General features: G+C 37.6%; 1 protein-coding gene across 1 annotated transcript in view; it reads right to left on the bottom strand.

Moving 5' to 3' along the window:
- The window catches only part of PTPRK (protein tyrosine phosphatase receptor type K), a 498,469-nt gene that overhangs the window by 213,404 nt on the left and 263,236 nt on the right, over positions 1–21,829 (bottom strand). The window contains exon 6 of the mRNA XM_053664761.1: positions 15,952–16,126. Coding sequence (XP_053520736.1) covers positions 15,952–16,126 — 175 coding nt within the window. The remainder of the gene's footprint in view (positions 1–15,951; positions 16,127–21,829) is intronic.

The following is a 21,829-nucleotide window of genomic DNA, read 5'->3' as shown; positions in this document are numbered from 1 at the left end:
AGAGGAGGGAGAGGGAAGAGAGGGAGGAGAAGGTGGGGCGGGCAGAGGGAGAGAAAGGGGCCAGGAAGCCTAGGATTCTCACCAGACTTGATTAAAGGGGACCAGACCATAGAAAAAAGCAGGCTGTAAAAAATTTTAATATTCATATAAAATCAAGGATAATTACAGGTGTATTTTTATTGATTACTAAAAACTGTTATTTCAGAAAGAGGACAGGCTATTGAATTCTAAATTATTTACTTTTTCCACAATCAAGGAAGCTTTGAAATCCAAACCAACCTTATATTAAGTTAGAAACATGTAAAATATTTCCCAAATTTTCATAGACCTGCAAAAACAATTCATAAATCTTAGCACAAAGTCCAAGAAGAATGTTCAGGAAAGAGGTTAAGAAGAATGCAGGTGGAATATCAGAATAGTTTCTTAGCTTTTGATAAGCCCATGTGCTATATTCTGCCTAGATTCAATCAAAGCTTCCTAGACTTTTTGTAATCTGAGTCTAGTGAGAACATATATGAGCTTAAGTGTATGCAGGTACATGCACCAGTCTACATAAGTACATCAGAATCTGGGAAAGGAACATGTGTGATGATGACCACTTTTTAAATACCCAATATATTTGATTTAAAGAGGATGATGCTGTCTCCTGCTCACTCTATTGGAAACCTTTGCTATAAAAAGGTGGGCTCCAGTTACAATGTCAGCTGTAAGAACAGGATATAGTAAAAAGCAGTAGCCAAGCAACTCTCAGTAAATGCATTACTTCTAAAGTAACAATAAAGTGATGATAGTTGCATAGTAGTTAAAATCATTAAAATTTAAGAGAAAAAATACAAATCTATTTCTTATCATTATTTATTTAAATACTGCTTCAAGTAGCTTTTTTCCAGTGCCATTATATAAATGACATAAGTTTATGTATAGCACATTTTGACCATCGTGTGGTAAGAAGAGTATGAGTTCTGGAGTCAGCCTTAGGTTACAGTCCGGAGCCTACCCCTTAGAGCCGACACTGAGCAGTGTTACCTGTCAGCCTCAGGTTCCCTGTGGGCAAACTGGGGATAATAAGAGTTGCCACGAAATTAGAGAAATAATGTTACACACATTATCTATCTATTGTTAACCATCTATCACAGAACCTGGCACACTGTAAATGCATTACAGCCCTGGCCCACGTGCTCAGTGGTTGGAACGTCATCCAGCTCACCAAAAGTCAGCAGTTTGATTACTGGTCAGGGCACATGCCTGGACTGCAGGTTCAGTCCCCACTCAGGGAGGTGTGGAAGGCAACAGATCTATGATTCTCTCTCTCTCTCTCTTCTCTCTCACTTTCTCTCTTGCTCGCACTCTCTCAAACCAGTGAAGAATATATATTTGGGCGAAGATTTAAAAATGCATTATAAGTGGGTGTTTTATTGCAAATTATATTAAACATTTGTATTATGTTTTATTAAATTCATATTTACTAGAAAGAAGAATAGATGGCCTAATGATATCCATATTCCATTACATCAAACAGTTACTAAAATAAGCTTGAGTTGGAGCTAAGCAACCTTCATCACCGATATACATAGAAAGTGAACAAATATGAAGCACAAAGATTCAACAAGAAACAAGCCCTAAAGGACATGCCCTGCTTATTGACATATTTCATTAAAATGGTCACATTCTCAGATATCTTTTTATTGTCCCTATATTCATTATTAACTGAATTTAAGACAATTTCTTTAGTTGGAAATAAAAATGAAAAAGCATAAACAGAAAGTTTATTGGCCCCTTGGATCTTCAAGGACAGAAACCAGAGGAGAGGAAGGAATTACAGTATCAAGTGCAAAAAAGAAATTATAATTTAAAGAAATGATAATTCCCATAGCTGGTCCCTTTTATTAGCAACAAATACAATGCTTCACCTATGACAAGGATCAAACATCTTAATCAAATTAATGACTAAATTAAGAATGCTTTTGTTTATAATAAAATGTTAAAGTAAATTGAAGAGATGCAAGAGAGAAAGGATCAAAGTGATGATATTTCAAACAAATGTCATTTCATTTGGGTATTTCAGAGATGTTCTCTTTTAAGAATCAAAGAAAACACGCACATCAGCAAGAGGGCACACTTCCATCCCCCAGCAGAAAATATGTGCTTCCCATGATAAAAGGTGTTCATAAAAGCCATTTCAATTATATCTGTGCCATTCCTAACTGTTCAATCAGGGCCTCTGAAACAACAAAATACTTTCAGTATCAAAAGAAGGTTATTAGTATAAACTGCTTAAATTCATTGTTGATAAACAAGATAGTTTAAAGTTAGGCAAGTAAAGCAAGAAAAGAGAAAATTTAGGGTGTGGGAGAATTTAAAAAGTAACTGTGATAAAATTTTTGCAATCACTTAACAGTAGTTTTGTGAAACACCACAGGTTCAAGGTGATAAAAGGTCATTAATATATTGCCAAATGCATTTTTATGAGACAGATTCAATTATAATTGCTGCCACTATCCCAGACACAATTTAGACATAGAATCCAATTATCCATTTCATTTTCATTTATACTTCATGGGCTAGATCATTTATCATGTTTCATGATAATGATCAGAAGACACATGGAAAGTGATTTCTGAAGGTAACAAATTACCTTCCATATTAGCATAGCTTACAAGATCCTGTCAACAAGTACTATGCATAAACATGAGGTAATTAAATTTACAATGTGCAGGAGTGTTTGATATGCTACTTGCTTCCTTCACAGCTGCCAAAAATCTGGGTTGCTAAATGCAGCAAACCCATTGGTTGCAAATTAGAAATCATTATGCCCCAGAACTCCAACAGGTAGCCAGTATGCAGTGCCTGAAGATGCTGAGATGCATCTTTCATCATCTGGTATTATTACTTCTTGCCACCGAGCCATCCATCATTACTGCAGAGACAGCTGGGAATGATAGTCCTGGACCCTCACATTACTGCTCCTTGAACTCTGTCTCATCCGTCTTTTATATCATTCCTTATTCACAGCTAAGTACACTTTGTGGCTGCAAAACCAAGTGTGAACTTGTAATGCCTTTAACCTCCAGTGCCTCTCTAATAGTAAATGATTTCTCCTTATCATGGAGCCACGGTTCAGAAAAGAACATGCTTGCTGATGCTAAGAGATTATGTATAAAAGACGTCAGTGATAAAAAACCCAAAAGTTTTACAGAAATACAATGTTTTTATTTGGTTTTTGCAACTGAATATTCAGAACTGCATTAGTATTTCAATTTTAATATGTATTCATAAAACTCAGAAACACAAACTGCACCCAGACATCAATGCCTCTGAGTGCAAAGGTACACACAACAAAAAAGAAAAGGCAGTCTCTAACTGTATACAAATGCAAAACTTCAACCTAGAATCTATTAGAGTTTTGAATATGTTTCATAGTACAAATAAAAATTTGAGGTAGTTAGCATATTGAAATTGCAAATCGTAATGAGTTTATCCTTGACACAGTGTAAACAGAAGAAATTTAAACTTAGATGCAAGGATATTCTTGAAAAAAAATGCCATTTAAAAGAAACATCTTATGCTTCCATTTTTTACTTTTTCAGTGATCGCTAAGAGGATTTTCAAAAATGACACCAGTTACATAGTGGTTGATGTACCACAAACTATCCAAGACCAAAGGGTCTTAATTCCATTCCATCCGGATGCTGTTATAAAAGTTTAATAAATCAAAATGATCAAAATGTTCCCAGTGGCAGATTGGGATTCAGTTTCTAATTCAAATTCTCTTTAATGTATGGTTTCTCTGACACCTAGCGTTCCTGCTATTCATGTTGAATCCCAAACACCCGGCTTTTCGTCATTACCATGCATCAACCCGCCCCGTCATGGTAACTACTTTTTAACAATCTGGCACAAGAAAAAGAAATGTCAAACCTACTGGGAGTTTTAACACAGGAACTTTATGGCAGGTGGGAACTCTTTATCTACCCTTAAGTAAACATTTTTAAACCACCCACCACAGTGAATGGCATTCTTTGAGGACTGAGACACATCTAGGAGCATTATTATCAGTAGCAATGAAATTCTGAAGAGCAGAGAAAGTGAAGAGTCTTTAGAGAATTCACCTCATTTCTATGAAGTAAAAAGTTTAGACAAAAAACAGGAAAAAAATTTTCACTTAATAGTCTCAAATTCAACCAGGAATGTACATAAAGCATCAGAAAGATATTTACACATTATATATCTTCGATGTGGTTTTATATCTGCATAATGTCAGCAAGAAAGGAAAAAAGAATCCTGACTGATGTGGCTCAGTGGATTGAGGGTGGGCCTGTGAACCAAGGAGTTGCTGGTTCGATTCCCAGTCAGGTCATGGGACTGGGTTGTGGGCCAGGCCCCCAGCTGGGGGTACACAAGAGGCAACTACACGTTGATGTTTCTCTCCCTCTCTTTCTCTTCCCCTTCTCCTCTCTCTAAAAATAGTAAAATAAAATAAAATAAAGTCTTTAAAAAGAAAAACAGAAAAAGCCCTGGCAAGTGTAGCTTATTGGATTGAGTGTGGGCTGTGAACTGGAGGGTTGCTGGTTCGATTCCCAGTCAGGGTACATGCCTGGGTTGCAGGCAGGTCCCCAGTAGGGGGTGAGCGAGAGGCAACCACACATTGGTGTTTCTCTCCTTTTCTTTCCCCTTCTCTTCCCCTCTCTCTAAAAATGAATGAATAAAATCTTTTTTAAAAAAGACATTTAACTCTGTCAGAGTCCCCTTTTTTAAAATTCCACTTACATGAACACATAAATTTTCATGCTAAGTTTAACAAAATAAAAAATTCTAACAATATTAGCTAAATTTTATGAAATGAAAGCTTACAAAATATAAAACTGTTCTATGCATTACCTATTGTTTAATTTATCTTGTGTTGAGTCCCTATTTAACACCCTACAGTTAATCGAAGCCTTTCTCACAGGCCTCCAGACTTTAAACCCATCTTCAGCAGCCTAATCAAGAGTTCACAACTGGAATGACCATCTATGTGCTCAGTCAGGTTCTTCTCTAGGTCTGCAGAATTTCTCTCCATGACACCATATTGCACCTACTACTGCAGGCTTCTTTCATCCCACATGTTCTTGACGGTGTTGCCACCACCATATTCTCTCTCCTTCTGCCTGCTCCTTCCACCACAACCCCATCAAGAACACCTCCCCATCTCAAGCTTTTATAATTTTTAGAGCATTTTATTCACTGAAAACTCTTTTACCAAATCATGTCCCATCCCAGTTTTCTGATATACGAAGACAAGAGTAACTACTGCAAAATTCCCAGAAATTCCTAAATGAACAGACACAATAAATGTAAACAGGTTCCTCCTGCTTTTCAAAAGTTTGCATTACACCACTTCACTTTCTTCAATATATACTTTTCCAGCTTTATTAAGATAGAACTGATGCAACATCTTGTAAGTTTAAGTACACTACTTCACTTTTATGGAAGACATACATTACTACCTGTTTTTGCCTACTCAAAGAAATCACAAGAGGATTTTTACTTTTACAAAACAGGGCAAAAAGCAAAAATAGGATTCAGTGTTTGTTTTTGCAGAGAGCAGTTATTACAGGCAGCAGAAACTCAAGCAGCCAGAGTGGCCTTGCCGAGCTCCTTCCCTGGTAACCACACTTAATGTTTTAGCCCCAAGCTGGAGTAGCCGGTGAGCATCTGTGCTCTGTCTCAATTTATGTTGTGCATCCGCTAACAAGATGAGTCCTAAGGTATCTGAAAAGGTTGTAAAGGTGTTATGCTTGGTATAAAACTGGACATAATTAAGCATTTTGATCATAATGAAGGAAATAAAGACATTTGTGCATGTGTTGAATTTTCATTCTGGGAATGATGAAAAATTTTCCTTGCAAATTAATAGTAATTGCTTCCCCACTTTACACCGTTTTGGCACAGGCACATTTCCATAGAAATGCTCTATTTTCAGATAGCACTGGGGGCCCCTGTATTCCACAGCCTGGCATTCAAACTGCTCCACAGTCAGGCCTCAAAGTACACCTTAGATTCTTCTCAGTCTCCCCTGGAAACCACTGAGTTACAGTCAACATTTAATTCTAGTCCACAAGAACATATGCTTGCGTACACCAAGCCTTCTGCTTGGAATGCCCTTTACTTTTCTTCAACTACTCAAATCCTACCCATGCGTCAATGGTAAGATAAAACTTTACCTTCTCTTCAACACAACCCCTGGTCACCCTAGACAGCAATGAGTCTATCCTCTGCTCTACACAGTAAGTCCATGCCATTCATATGGCACTTTACAATCCATGCTAGCTTTGTTTCTTTAGCAACAATTACTTAATTATAGTTGCGGGATGCTGGCCGGGGGGGGCTGACTACAGAGACACAACAGTAACGAGCAAAAGGGAACAGTCACTGCCTTGTCAATATAATGGAAGAGGCAGATGGAAGAAATGCAGTATGATTTTTAAGACAGGTGAACAAACACGACAGGCAGGAAACGCTTGAGTCCCTAAGGGAAAAGAGAGTGAGTGCTTTAAATCAAGGGAAAGGAAGCCAGTGTCACTGGAGTCAGGTGGGCAAAGAAGGGACAAGAACAAGGAGAGGGTCACCTGCACAAAAGCAGTGGCAGTGAACATGAGACAAAAGAGCCGGGCACCCTGAGGATGTGCAATAAAACTCAGACTAAGGAAGGATGAGATTAATTAATACGCATTTCTATTTGTTGCATCTCACCAAACAACACAAAAATATGTGATGCCACTGTCTTGTACAGATACTGCTCTGCACACACTAATAGCAGCCACTACACAAAGAGCTTTAAAAAACTGAGAGCTAAATAACTAGAGAAAAACTGTATTTAAAAAAATCAATAAATTCTCTTGTATAATAGAAAATAAGTATTACTTGATTTTCAGGTATTTTGGAAAAATTTGAGGAAACCTGAATGAAATAATCTGAAAGCATGCAAGTATTTCAGGGGAAAAAAAGGTGTTTGTTTGGGTGGAGGAAATAGCGATTGTGAAGGCCCTAGGAGAGGAGTGTATGCTTGGGAGAGAGTTGGCGCATGCGCCATGGGTTCAAAGAAATGAGACCAGTATAAAGGACAAACGGACAAAACCAAGGTAGGGTGGAAGCAGGAGAGGGAGGTGGGGGGAGTGGTGGGAGGTAAATGCAGACAACTGTACTTGAACAACAATAAAATAATTTTTTTAAAGAAATGTTAAGGATATCCAGAGGAAATTTCATCAAAGGCCTTTTGGTCCAGAAAAGGGCTTTGATTTTTATTTTCCTTAATGTGAAGGGAAGCTAGTGGAGGAGGAACATGGGAACATGACAGCAGCAATGGTTTCCTCTATATGTGTATAAAGATGAAACAAAATGCCAATGGCAATTAAGAAGATGTAAATAACCATGTGGGCACAACTTCCTCTCAACAGGGTATAGATAATTATCCATTCGTTGTTTCTTTGTTTAAACACAAGAACAGATTCTGTGACATCACAAACAAATCTGTTTCCAAATGCAATACAGCAGAAAGATAACAAATATTAGTTTAAGGCTCAGAAAGTAGAAATGGAGAGCAAAACAAAGTTAACTTCCAAATTAAACCCTGAACTCAGAAGTAATTCTGTCCCTGTTCCTGGTAAGAGATGAGAGCACACTGGTAGGCCACGATTTTTTCAGAAACAAGTATCAAACTAAGACAAAGCTGAACAAAGAAAAGTGGTTGTGAATACACATAGATAAAACCCTTGTGTATTTTTCCACAATAATTTAATCTCTGTCCAATCCACACTTTTACTCCCCAATTCCTCACTTTTCACACTAAAATAGTAAAATTTCTCCTTTTTTCCTAAAAAGGGATAACTGTGAAGTAAACACAATCCATGCTGAGAACTAACAATATATAAATATCTATTATACTTATCTGCGTATGCTTTATGATTGTTTTTATTTCCACTCGACTAAATGTTTCTTAGAAAAGGAAATAGCATGAATTATATTAACTAAGTTGGGGGGTGCTTCTTTCAGGGGTAACATGACAAATATTGTTGAAAAAGTTGATTTTGACTGATTTACTCTTGACTTCTGACTAACACTTCATGAGTGTTTTCTGGTTTTTGTGAAAGTCTTAATGTGTACTCCTAGTAAGTCAAGTTTTTGATGATATTATACTAGTAAGTGGAAAGTGGGTTAGCAGGCTTTTAAAAAGACGTAACCATCTATGTGGCAAATAGTGTGTGCTAACTGCAAAAAGCCAAATATCAAAGCTATCTGTCAGTCATATGCTAATAAGGAAGCACGCTATTACTGACTCTTTAGAAGATGAAGTGGTAGGAGAATGGGAGAAACTCAAGAACTACATACAACCAGTGAAATACTGACCCTCCACAAGGCATACCGTCCCCTTTGCTCACTGCACCACTGAGTAAACACTGTGAATTAAAACTCTCTATCTTGCTGAGTTTAGTTAGATGTAGAACTTCTGTTTAACCTTCTATAATGATCTCACAGTATAACATTATTTATAAAATGAATGCATAATAAAAGATTTTAATAGAATAGATCCTTTGGTAGGTATTTCTATTTTATGAAATTAAAAATTTACCAAAATCAAGTCAAAACTCCGTGCTGCAAATTCAGTAACTCTACATTTTCCTATACAATAAAGTTATAAAGTGCTTGAGACCTGAGACTATGCCTGCCCTTTCTTTGTAATTTCCTAGTGCCTATTACTTGGCATTTTAAGTATTCAATAAAGGCTGATAGCTGATTTTTCCAATGAAGTTGTAAATCAAGTTCATTATTTCCTTAATGGATTGGGGTAAGGGAAAAAATAGTAAACAGGGAGGGACAAATAAATTACAAAAACACTGTTAGTTTGAGAAGTTGATATGTCTTCTGGAAGAAGTGGACACAAATTCCATTTATCACAACCTCCAAGAGAACAGAACTGAGAGATTCCAAAGGAAAGTAAGGACCTAGTGTCCATGTACTGAAATCAAATTCCTGAGAGTTCAACAGAAAGAACTATTTGGCACACAAATCATTATCCTTCCATTTTGATCCTTCTCACATTTTTAAGAAAGCTCCAACAAAAGCAAACTCCCCAAAGATTCACTCCAAAAGCAGGGCCCGGCACCTGAAATGCTAAATATTATGTAGAGGTCTACATGCGAATCGTCTACGTAAATGTAACCAGATATCCTTTCGGAAAGAACTCTTGCTACGTCTTTAGTTTTCAAACAAACAAGAGAATACATAAGATGAAAATAACCACTTGGGCTAAATGCGTGCTGCATTCTACCATTTTTGTAAAGCAGCATAAGGAAATTCAGAGGAGGAAAACATATTAGGAAAAGGTATTTGGAATGATGAGGTACACAAGTGGATAGAACAGAGTTGCAGTAATAAGGCACATCTAGTATCCTTCAGCTCATTGAGAAGTTAAAAATGTACCAGACATTTCCTACATTGAATCACCTGAATTACAAGTAGTTATGATGAATGAAATGTGAGGAGACTCCAAATGTTTCTCTTATCATACTCAAGGACAGAAAAGTAAAATTTTTAGATATGCAACATTTGGAGTCTCCTCCAAATTGTCGACATTTGATATCGCCTGACCAATGGGACGTGCTTTGCTAATTGTAAATGGGGAGTTGGAGAAAATCACTATGTGGTTTATCCATGTGTTCTTATACTTTCACAATGGCTCAGATTTTGTAAAATACAGGGGTTTAAACTGAATTCTCCCAGATAATACCATATTTTCTGTCGAGTTGACTAGTTTTCACAATATAGGCAGAGAAAAGTTATCAAGTCAGTATTTTTTTAAAGATTTTATTTATTTTCAGACACAGGAGAAGGAAAGGATAAAGAGACAGACATGTGCCCTGACTGGGAATTGAACCAGCAACCTTTTGGTTCGCAGACCTGGGCTCAATCCACTGAGCTACACCAGCCAGGGCCTCAAGTCACTATTAAGAAAGAGGATCTTTATGTGGATGCATGAGTCTAACAGCTGTGCCATAAAAATGAGTGAAAATCAACAGAGTGTGTTTTTGAGCAGACTGCTGAAGGTCTCAAACATGGGCTCTAACCACTAACTAACAAAAGTGTTAGTAAAGTATGCCATCCTTACCACTTCTTGTATGTCCTTACTTCTAATATAAAAATGTTAAAATCAAGTATTCAGACCAAATTTTTAACTGGCGCATACAGAAAGACTAGACTATAACATACTGATTAAATCACAATTATTTTACAAGTGGAACAAGTTTTAATGCTAAATTCAAGTAACCATTTCTAGTTCATACTAAAAATGAAAGAGAATACATGAAAACAATTGTTATCTTTTCCTGTATGTGGCAATCCTCACACTATCTGTAGGTGAGAAGGTTATGTGGTTCATCATCCATTCCCTACATCTTTCAGGGTCAGCCTCACTGTTCTGCCTTCAACTAAACAACTTTATTAATTTTTAGAAAAGCATAAGTGTCTTTTATTTTTAAGATTTTGTTATTTATTTTAGAGAGAAGGGAAGGGAGGAAGAGAAATATCAATATGTGGTTGACTCTCGCACTCTCCCTACTGGGGACCTGGCCCACAACCCTTGCCATGTGCCCTGGCTGGAGATCAAACCGGTGACCCTTTGGTTTGCAGCCCATGATCGATCCACCGAGCCACACTAGCCAGGGTGAAAAGCATCAATGTTTTTATGTCAAGTTGTACTAGGTGATGAAGCCAACAAAAATGAACTAGATAGGCTCTGATGGAACGTAAACTATAAGTAATTACAATAAGAACACAATCTAAAATGTTCAAATGCCAAACTACTGTTAGTTTGGACTTCTTCCCCATTTCACATACATGTGTAGTGAGTAACTGGTACAGGCAACTGAATCCATTACCCCTCAACTTTCATCAAATATGCCATGATCCTACTCCACACTGTTACCTGACTTATAGTAACACCCTTCTCATACATCACCAAATTCCAAACTCTGTTTGTCTTTCCAGGCTAAGTTGTACCTTCTTATGAAATACTCACTCAGTTCCTATCTTACCTGACAAGACTTAATAACACCCTCTAAATAACATCACCCATGCCCTTAAGTCCCATGTACAAAAATTCTCTACAGGACATTCTAGTTGTCACTCAGTATGCAACCATGCAATTTTTTGAAACTCATGAGGAGCAATAACCTCTCTAAATCCAAGTGGATGTGGCCAAGGAATCATATCCATATTGCTACCCTATGACCATAACCCTGGCTTAGGAAAGGAGGCAAAACCATGGACTGCTGAGCAAAAAACTGGGAAGAATCTAGCTCTTTCATGACTAAATGAACCAACACTGAAGCCTGTTTCTGCACTTTCAGTTACAAAAGTCAGTAAACGCCCTTATTTTTTTTCAGCAGGATGGCAGTGTCTTACAAAAGTGTGTGTCAACAACAATTCAATTCTTCATTATCTTAAACACCAAACATGTTTTACAGATCCAGCCACACCGAGTTAGGCTGGTTAAATGAAGTGGCATTTACTTTACAGCTAAAGGTCATGGATACTTATTAAAATACATAAAAATATTAACGATGCTTCTGTACAGAGCATCTTGACAACGGCTAATAGCTGCCACTAAAATTTAAAAATCAAACCAGCAACAAAGCCAAACAAAAAAACTGTGCCTTCGACATTAAATGATCTAAAGTGTAATTAGAATTTTCCAGATAAAAATAATAGATATAAAGCATAACTAACAAACGTAAATAAAAATTGTCTATTGTAGCAATCAGAGAATTTTATGGAAGCTTATTGTGGTTCAGCTGGTTAGAAATGCAAGCAGGTCTTTGTCTTTAATTCAGACAGGTGAAAAAGAAAAGAGAGGAGTGCAAATGAGGTAGAAAATGAGAATCCATAACATAATTTAGACTATAAAGCCGGTACTTTTGGTTTAAAGCTGGTAAACAGCATTTTAACCTGTATTTCACATTTTTACACTTCAATTTTCTAGGAACATCAAGCAAAAACATCTGTCATCTCATTTCTGTAAAAACTTTTTTGTCAATAAAGATTGGCTTCCACAAGCTGAAGACATTATCATTACTCACAATGATCTGGAAGCAGCAATGCTAAAGTCATGGCCAGGTACATTCCATTTCAGCATACTTTTCTTTTCCTTCCTCTAGTTGTGGGAACACAGATCAATACTCTTCAACATGAGAATTTTGCAGTAAAATTTTCATTTGTAACAAACACCAATAAAAAAGCCTTAAGCGTGCTCTGTCACTTTAGTTTAGGAGAAAATGCACTAATAAATCTTGCCCTTGGGTCATCTTTGACAAGAGGCAATCCTATGCCAGCTCTTATTAAAGACTATTCATATCACTGCTCCAAAAATTTCCCTTAAAATTACCATCTTTTTTATCCATGTAACAGGATGTCAGTTTTGAAAGTGCCAATGAGATACAGGACTAGTCACCAGAGTAAATTTTCAGCATTATTTCAACACCAGGACAGCTAACCCCTGAAGGGTATGTGGGCTAGCAATATTTATTTGGTGTTTATCTGGACAAAGAAGAAAATTTATTGCTGTATATTAGTTTCCAAATACAACAGCAACCAAAGTATCACCTGTAAATATTAGATATATGACAAAATAAAATATATTGAGAAGAAAAATAAAACAGCCAAAACCATCAAAGTGTGTTTCTAAACTGTTACAGCAGATTCTGGATAGCACACCCGAAGTACTGCCACACTTTAATCCAACAGGCAAAATATGAAACCTAAGTAAAATATATGTTAAATGGTAGAACTTTCTTTACAAAAATAAAAATAAAGAAAAAAAGCCAAAATTCTCTATGATGATCAAAATGCTCCACTTATAAATTACTTTTAAGTTTTTATTTATTTATTTTTTAGAGGGGCAAAGAAGGAGAAAGAGAGGGAGAGAAACATCAGTGTGTAGTTGCCTTTTGAGTGCACCCCCTACTGGGAACCTGGCCTGCAACCCAGGCATGTGCCCTGACTGGGAATTGAACTAGAGACCCTTGGTTCACAGGTCAGCACTCAATCCACTGAGCCATATCAGCCAGGGATCCACTTATAAATTTTATAGGAAAAAAAAAAAAACATTAATTCCACAAGTAACATTCTTCAAATAGCCACAAGGTAGTTCCAGGTTTTAAAAACAAACGTAGAATCTACTTACAGATTTAGATAAACAAGGAATGACAAAATAAATGTCTAAAAATAAACAGCATATAAAAAAGAAATTATATTAACAAAGGGTGCACCTGGATAAAAACTGTAATCTCTGCCTTCTATAAGTTGTTTAATACATTACAGGGTCATTTCTTCAAAAACCAATTACATGTGTGTATAACAGTAAGGTATTCAAAAGCACTCTATCTGCACTATTAAAAACCATCATCTCCTTCAGCGGCTGCTTAGTACATGAACGTATAGTGCCATGTGGTTATAATGAGAATAATGAAACAAGAACACACACCCCTTCCCACATCCCCAGCATATTAAACACTGAGACAACGGCCTGGGGATGGCCAGAGGGAAGGGGGGAGCCGGAGGGGGTGGAGGCAGGCAAAGGGTGGGGGATGGGACTTCTGGATCAGTGTCAACAGTAAAAAGGAAAAAAAAGAGTACGCTCAGGTGAGACAGACGCTGGAATGAAGCCCAATAAAGATGAATATGCAAGCACGCATGAGCAGAAGATAAACATTTTTCTACATTTTCTACATAAACCCTGGAGTTGAAAATTATCAGATTTTCTTATTCAGTTAATTGGGACTGTGATTTCATAAATTTCAAGCAGGTGATTTGAGCTGACTCTGCAAACAGGAGAGAAGTTACACTGAAAACAGGAGTCATATCAACCTGCAAAGATCAAGTTTTTATTGATGAGCTGTAGGATCCGCCAGGGCAAACACATTATAAGAGGCTAATAGCATTATTTTATAATGTAAATGTTAGCTAAAGCTGAGGTGGGAGAGAATGCGCTCAGCATCAGGGGTCTGGAAAGGTGGGGTTAAACCCTGGCATGGTCCATTATTAGGTCGCTGTGGCTCTCTGCAATTATGAAATAGTCTGAACCACATTTTTCCCTTCTAAAAGTATTAAAGTTAAGACATTAAAATCAAGTAAATCTTGAAATGAAATAATGTATGTAAAGTCATTTGGTGTCAAGCATTATAAAGTATATTAACTTGAATATAGATGTTTCTCATTCTCCTTTCGGCCCTGGGGCTTTGACACATGCCTTGCTGTCTGCCTGAGGACACTTCTTTCCCTTCATCCGGTGCCCGCAGCCACACCCTTTACTAGAACAGCCCTGTCTCAACTTGCAGATCCAATTTCAAAGAAAACTTCCTTGCAAGGGCCTTCCCTGGTGCCCCTGATAAATCTCAGTCCAGTTTGGATATTTTGTTGGTATCTGGCAAACTTCTCCCTGAAGTGACTTACATAATCTACATTTTCATTTACATCATTACTGATTGATGCTTGAACAAAGCTGCATTACCTCTGAAGTTTCACATGAGAGACATCCTCATTGTTTACAGTTTTATCTGCGTCGTCACCTAAGAGGCCTTACAGATCTCTTTAACTAAAATACAAATCCTTGTCATTTTATACGCTTATTTTTCTTTGTAACACATACCACGATACTACACTTTGATACCTTTTTATACTATGTACCTAACATAACTCAATGCTAAATTTGATATGGGTATGGACTTTGTATTTTGTTTACAATTCCAGATCTACTGCCTAGAACAGTATGTGGAATAAAAATGGAGTCAGTAAATTTTGAATGAATGTGATAACACATTAGTACTTGTAATTATTTCTCCAGTATTCACTTCTGAGATATACGCATTTGTCGTAATTCCTCGCAATCTCTCTAGCAATCTTGGTATTCAAGAATATTACTGAGGACCTCGGAGCAAGTCTAACTCTCGGAGACTATAGGAGTCTGGAATTAGTGAGCATCAAGCACTGTGTTTTGATACCAGTAAAATTTACAGGTCTACATAGGATAGAAAGTTTGAGGTTGACCTAATGGCCACAAGGTCTTGATGAACAAATGTAGTATCCATGTAACTGTTTAAAAAAGGAAATATGATCCACCCCGATCAGTAAATGAGTGGATAAAAAACTGTCGTACATTTACACAATGGAATACCACCCAGAAGAAAGAAAGAAGGAGCTCCTACCCTTCTCAAAAACATGATGGGACTAAAGAGCATTATGCTAAGTGAAATAAGGCAGGCAATGAAAGACAAATACCATATGATCTCACCTATAAATAGAACCTAATCAACTAAACAAATAAGCAAGCAAAATATAACCAGAGACTTTGAAATAAAAAACAAACTAATAGTAACTAGAGGGGTGAGTGCAGGGGGATAACAAGGAAAAAAGGGTGTCTTCAAGGAAGATGTATAAAGGGCCCATGAACAAAGCCAAAGGCGAGTAGGATGGAGAGTGTGAGGTGGGGATGGGTGGGGCAGGGAGGAGTGGGTGGGGCATAAAGACAACTGTACTAGAACAACAATAATAAATACATAAATAAGAACAGAAGTCTATGAAACTGCAAGAAGAAAAGAAAATATGCATCTAAAGTAAAATGCAAAGCAGACGATGGTAATATTATAGAATAAAATGTTTATATGGCTAGCCCTATTACCGCATTTTTAAAGGAGATTCCATTCAATGAAAAGAAAACACTTACTGAAAACTTGTTGAAAAACTGTAGAACTACAGTCTTAATTTTATCTTAAGACATTACCAGAACTTCTATAACAATATAATTTTATAGTAACTTGAGATGAAGAGAACGAGGTGTCAAAATCAATCCAAATATTTACATTGTCACTTTTGTTCTAATAAAACCGTGCAGTGTCATACAGTGAAAACATTTTACCTTACCTCTCACAATAAGCTGAGCAAAATTGGACACACCAGAGCCTAGTTCTGATTGAGTTATGCAGCGATACAAATCCTGGTCCGTTTTGGTCACTTCCTGCAGTCTAAAGGAAGCAGCAAATCTTCTGTGATTGATGTTCTTGGTCTGGGCTACTGGGATATCCTCTCCATTTCGTCTCTGCAAACAGAAACCGATCTTTAAAAACAGGTTCTTAGCATTTCCATTAATCTAAAGCATCTTAGCAACCAATCTCTGTGATGAATTATTCTTGTGGCTAAATTAGCGGAAAATGTCTGTGTGGTCCCCACAAACTTTTACCAGGTTTGATGACACAGAATCCAGCAGTATTTCTTTTATACTGAACCAAATCTGCTGTTTTTATTGGTATATGTCTAGCCCAACAAATTCTGGTTTGTTGTTGAGCCTTAATTAATGCATTGCACCAAAGGAAAAACATAATCTACTATATCAGACATTGTTTTATTTATTCAACTTCCAGCATGCATTACAGTTAAATATAGCAGTTGATGACATGTACAGAAGTCAAAAATAATAAGTGTTTCTTTTATTATGGAAAATAATGGGTCTTTGCCTTGCTACAAGCTATCATTTTAGTAGAGTGGGCAGGTCTATGAAGAAGGCAATAACAGCTAATGGTATATTTTTCTTTTTTTAAAATATTTTATTTATTTATTTTTCGAGAGAGGGGAAGGGAAGGAGAAAGAGTGGGAGAGAAATATCAATGCATGGTTGCCTCTCATGCGTCCTCCGCTGGGAACTGGCCTGGAACCCAGGCATGTGCCCTGACTGGGAATCGAACCGTGATACTCTGGTTCGCAGGCCCGCGCTCAATCCACTGAGCTATGCCAGCCAGGGCCTAATGGTACATTTTTCTTATGCAGCAATGTTTGCATATAGTTTTCTGCCTTCATTTATTTATTTTTCAATTCCAGGTTCCTTATCCTGCTTTGAGATTTTATATGATTTTTCCATTCCAAATAACCCTAACTCTGAGAAATGCTGAAAAATAAATAAAAAACAATTAAATGAATGCACGGATTACAACCTATCACTTCCTTTTTCTATTCCTCTTCCCCATGCCCAGATCCTTGCCATGCTTTCTCATATACTCTGTCTACAGTGCAGGTTGTAGAGACTTCTCACTCACCAAGTGTCCCCTCCCAAATCCTTGTATTCCCTAAGTATTATCAACTCTCTGTTAAACCAGCTAAGCTTCATCATGTGGGAGGCATTTGGTGTTTATTTGACTAGTCCAATTCCTGGCATAAAGCAGTCTAGTGATATTGGTTAATTCTCAACATCTATAGTAACGAGGTTATTCACCCAGCCCTTTTTGCTACTCACAATGTGGTCTACAGACCAGTAGCACTTGGATCCCCTCTCAGGTTATTACAAAGTCTATAGGTCCCTCTAGACCTCCTAAATCTAAATCTGCATTTTAACAAGATCCCTAGGTTATGTGTTGAGGTATTATAGCCCTAGGCATATTGATTGAAAACGATCACGGTGGTCCTATTTTCAGTAGCAGTGACAGGTCTAAAAATGGGTGTGCACCCTGATTCTGTTCAATGACAGTCTGAAATGCTGTCAACAATTCCTAGAATCCCCTTTTTGCCCAGACTGTTAAGTGGTGTAAATGTACTCATTTTCTATTACTTTCAACAAGAAATCCTAAAAGGTAATACGGTACAGTTAGAATTCAGTACAGTTTCTTTCATCTTTTCAAAGGTTGAGAAATAAATTAATAAAATTTAATTTTAAATGAAATAATGTGGCACTTAGAACACTTCCAGAGATTATTTCACTCTATTGACTTGAAGGCAAACTAAAGTTATGTTTATTGTTTTATTTATTTTTTACTGCTTTTCCTGGGCACATGAGGATCTATAACTCTTTTGTCCTCTTAGAGTTGGAGAGACTGGAGACTGGTTTTCTATGATTGGTATTTAGGTTCCTGCCTAATAGCACTAAGGGGAGGGCACATGATTTGTCAGTACTTGTCATTTCTTTCTAAAAGTAACCCCAAAGTAAATTTGAACACATAATTAACTGAGATTGAAGTGAATCATATACTAATCTAGCCAAATTAATCCCAAGGACATATGGGCTCCTCCCAGGGCTTGTCTGCCAGGTGGATTTTTTTGTTCTCTTTCCCAGAGATGACACAGCTATCATCACCACCACCATCATCATCATCAAATAATTAAACTGAAGCACTTTAGAAACATGAAATAGTATCGTGGCAAACTTAAGATTAGAAACCTTATGCTGTTTCTTGGAGAAAAGCACTCATTTCTATCTGCTAGCAATGGTATTTTTTTTTTTCAGTAGAACCACACTAAACAAGAAAATGGCATTCCTCGATGAATAATTACACCAAACTGCTAACAGGAAGTTCACCAATGTATTTACTATATGGCAATGGAATGACTGAATGGGGTGAATAACACCTGACAGGGAAAAAGAAAGGTGGCAATTACTATAATTCTGATACAAAGCAGGATAGACATGTGCTGGGGACAGCAAATTAGTAGACTCAGGATCGTAAGTGACAAAAATAAAGTCAGCGATTAAACAAGAAAAGAAGTTTTATCTGAGAAGCACTTTATCTGTCCTTCCATTCTAAATGAAAATTTTGCTGGATAGAGCAATCTTGGTTGTAGGTCTTTGGATTTCATGACTTGGGATACCTCTTTCCAGCCCCTTCTTGCCTGTAAGGTCTCTTTTGAGAAATCTGCTGACAGTCTGATAGGAACTCCTTTGTAGGTGACTGTCCCCTTAGCTCTTGATCTCAAGGAGGGTTAGCAATAGGGGAGTGGGAGGAGGAGAAGGGGAGAGAAGGTACAGAAAATAAGTAGCATAGACAGTAGATAGAAAATTGATGGGGGGGCAAGAATAGTATGGGAAATATAGAATCTAAAGAACTTGAGACACATGGTCATAAACTAAAGGGGGGGTAATGGCGGGGACGGGGGGGTAGGGTGGAGGGGAATGAAGGGGGAATAGAACAACTGTAATGGCATAATCAATAAAAATAAATTTAAAAAAAGAAGTACAAATAGGTAGTTACATAATAGTCATGGGGATATAAAGTACAGCATAGGAAATGGAGTAGCCAAAGAACCTACATGTGACCCATGGACATGAACAAAGGTGGGGAGATTACCTGAGGGACTGGGGAATGCTGAGTGGAGGGGGGCAAAGGTGGAAAAATTGGGACAACTATAACAGTATAATCAAGAAAATATAATTCTTTAAAAAAAAAAGGAAAAAGAAAAGAAGTTTTAACCTAAGAAGCACAGTTACCTTTGCAGTATTGGGAGCAGGTGACCCATGTGAGGGGTCACGCAGAGAGCACGGGTGGGACACTGACCCTTGCCTCGTTGGGACGACCCTTTCTTTCCTAGGATCTCGTCCTAAATTGACCATTGATTAGCTTCGCAATTCTCATTATAGTCGTCCCTCCCAAATTAAAAGGGGTCATGTTTTAAGACCCCCGAGGCATGTATACTATACATATATTCCTATGATAAATTTTCATTTATAAATTAAGCACAGTGAGAGATTAACAATAATTAATTTAAAACAATTATGACAATATACTGTAATGAAAATTATGTAAATGTGGTCTCTTTCTCTATCCATATTTTTAATGTTTTTTCAGTTCTAATCTATACCTGAATCTGTGCAACCATCCCTCACTTACAGTAAATGGCCTGATGTCATTCTTTTCCGGGGACTCTGCCCAAGTCTTCCTATAGGCCCAATGCTTTCTGCCTTGACTGGCTGCCGTCAGTTGTAACACATTTTCTGTTCATGCTCCTCACAAGTTTAGGGCTCTTTCCATCTTAATGAGCACTCACCATGGACTGTGGCTACCACTTGTACAGTGTAAGCAAGGTGGGACAGCAAAACTAGCACAAAATTCCTTTCCCGTCCTCACAATTTCATGGATAGAAGATTGAGTCTTAGCATACCCACATCTTAGCAACCTCAGCATATGACTTTTTTCCTTTCTACATAAAGTACAGAACTTTCACTGACTCTCTTAAAGGAAGTACTCTGTGTCTTCTCTTTGGCATACTGAAGCGTCACTACCATCTAAGCATCTCTACTCTTGCACTTCTGGACCACTATTAAGTAAAATAAGGGCACTGTGGTGCTGTTAATGTCAATCTGGCAATCAGCATTGCTACTAAGAGACATGGGTGGGCAGCATAGCCATGTGGACATGCTGGACAAAGGGATAATTCGCATCCTAGAAAGAATGGGGAAGGCTGTCCAAGATTCCATAATGCTACTCAGAAAGGCACGAATTGGTTACTTCTAAAGGTTTCCATTTAATATTTCCAAACCTCAGCCTACCGTTGGTAACTGAAGACACAGAAAGCAAACTTGTAAGGGGGGGAGTACTATACTTCTCAAATCTTCACACCTTTTCATCTAAAAATGGGAACAGCAATTTGTACCTGCTTATTCAACAGACAGATTGAGAGTATTTGTTGTCTTGTGCAAAAGCTCTAACACCAACATCATAAAGATAATCAAAACACTATCTAAACCAAAAATACGTTTGATAACTATGATGGTCTTTGATGTAAGAACTTAGCTAGGCTAGTCTCATTAGTCAATCAAACACTAAACTAAATGCACTCTGATGGTATTCTGAAGATGGGATTAAAGTCTGTAACTGATTAACACTAAGAAAAGGTAATTATCCTCAAAGGAGATTATAGATAATCTGGGTAAACTTGATTCAATCAGACAAAAAGTGTTTAGAGTAGAGCTGAGGCTTCCCTGAAGTAGAGGAAGTAGATGAAGCAGATGAAGCTGAAGAAAATTAACCTGCGAATAGCATCAGTCTGTGCCTGACTACTCCAGCTTGCCCTCTGTGCCCGCTGTAATCACACCAAGGGCCACCTTTAGCATTGCTAAAGGCTCAGACTTGACTCTGCATCTTTTCCCGATTTTTAGGAAATTCAGAAGAACGTGAGGAACTGAAGAGGACAATTGTAAGCAATCAATGAAGCACAGATTCTGCAAAACTACCACTTGAGTAGCCTGGATTCCCCAACAGATAACCTGCAAAGAAAAGAAATAGATAGAGGACAAGCCCAAAGATTTAAAAAGACGTTAATACATAGTTCTTAAAATAGGTAAGACTCATAATCTATACCAGCTATGGACATATATATATAAGTGAAAAAGAACAATAATTTTTTTAAACAATAAGGGACATGAGGGCTAAAATTCACAGTAACGGTTATGTGTAGGGGTTGGGAGAGGAGTCGGCTGGGACTGGGATGCAGCTCTTGGGAAGAGCCTCCCGGAGGCCGGGCTGACCTGTGTGCTCCTTCCCGACCTGTGTGCTCTGTACCTTACAAACATTCATTGAACCATAGGTTTAATCTTGTGCTGTTTTCTCTATCTGTTGTACTTCATAATGAAGTGATGTTTCACAATGAAGATGATGTTACATCTTTATGTTAAACCCCTTTCATGAAGAAGGAACCTGGCCCGCTGTCAGAGCCCCCACGCAGTTATACTCATCACAGGAGCTCAGTGGAAAGTGTGAAGTGCAGGGCGTAACAAGCACCCTGAGAGCAGGCTGGAAGGGCAGCCTGAGGAGCTACAGGAGAGGGCATTATTCTGCACAGAAAAAGTAGTAAATGGTAATTTATGGGTATCGATAAGAAGGAATCCTTGAGCTTTTATGACTGCCTAGCTTTTACAGAATACTCCAGGGATAGATAAGGAAGATGAAGAATATTCCATACATTACTCATTTATAAATCGATTATGTAATCTGTAGACTATGAACTTAGAGTTTTTAAATTATGGAAGAAAAAAGAATGCACT

This window comes from Artibeus jamaicensis, unplaced genomic scaffold, assembly GCF_021234435.1.
Source record: "Artibeus jamaicensis isolate MK-2021 breed Jamaican fruit bat unplaced genomic scaffold, CSHL_Jam_final contig_387, whole genome shotgun sequence".
Classification (NCBI taxonomy): Eukaryota; Metazoa; Chordata; class Mammalia; order Chiroptera; family Phyllostomidae; genus Artibeus; species Artibeus jamaicensis.
Note: the sequence above shows the minus strand (reverse complement) of the source record. Positions and strands in the feature narration are given on the sequence as shown.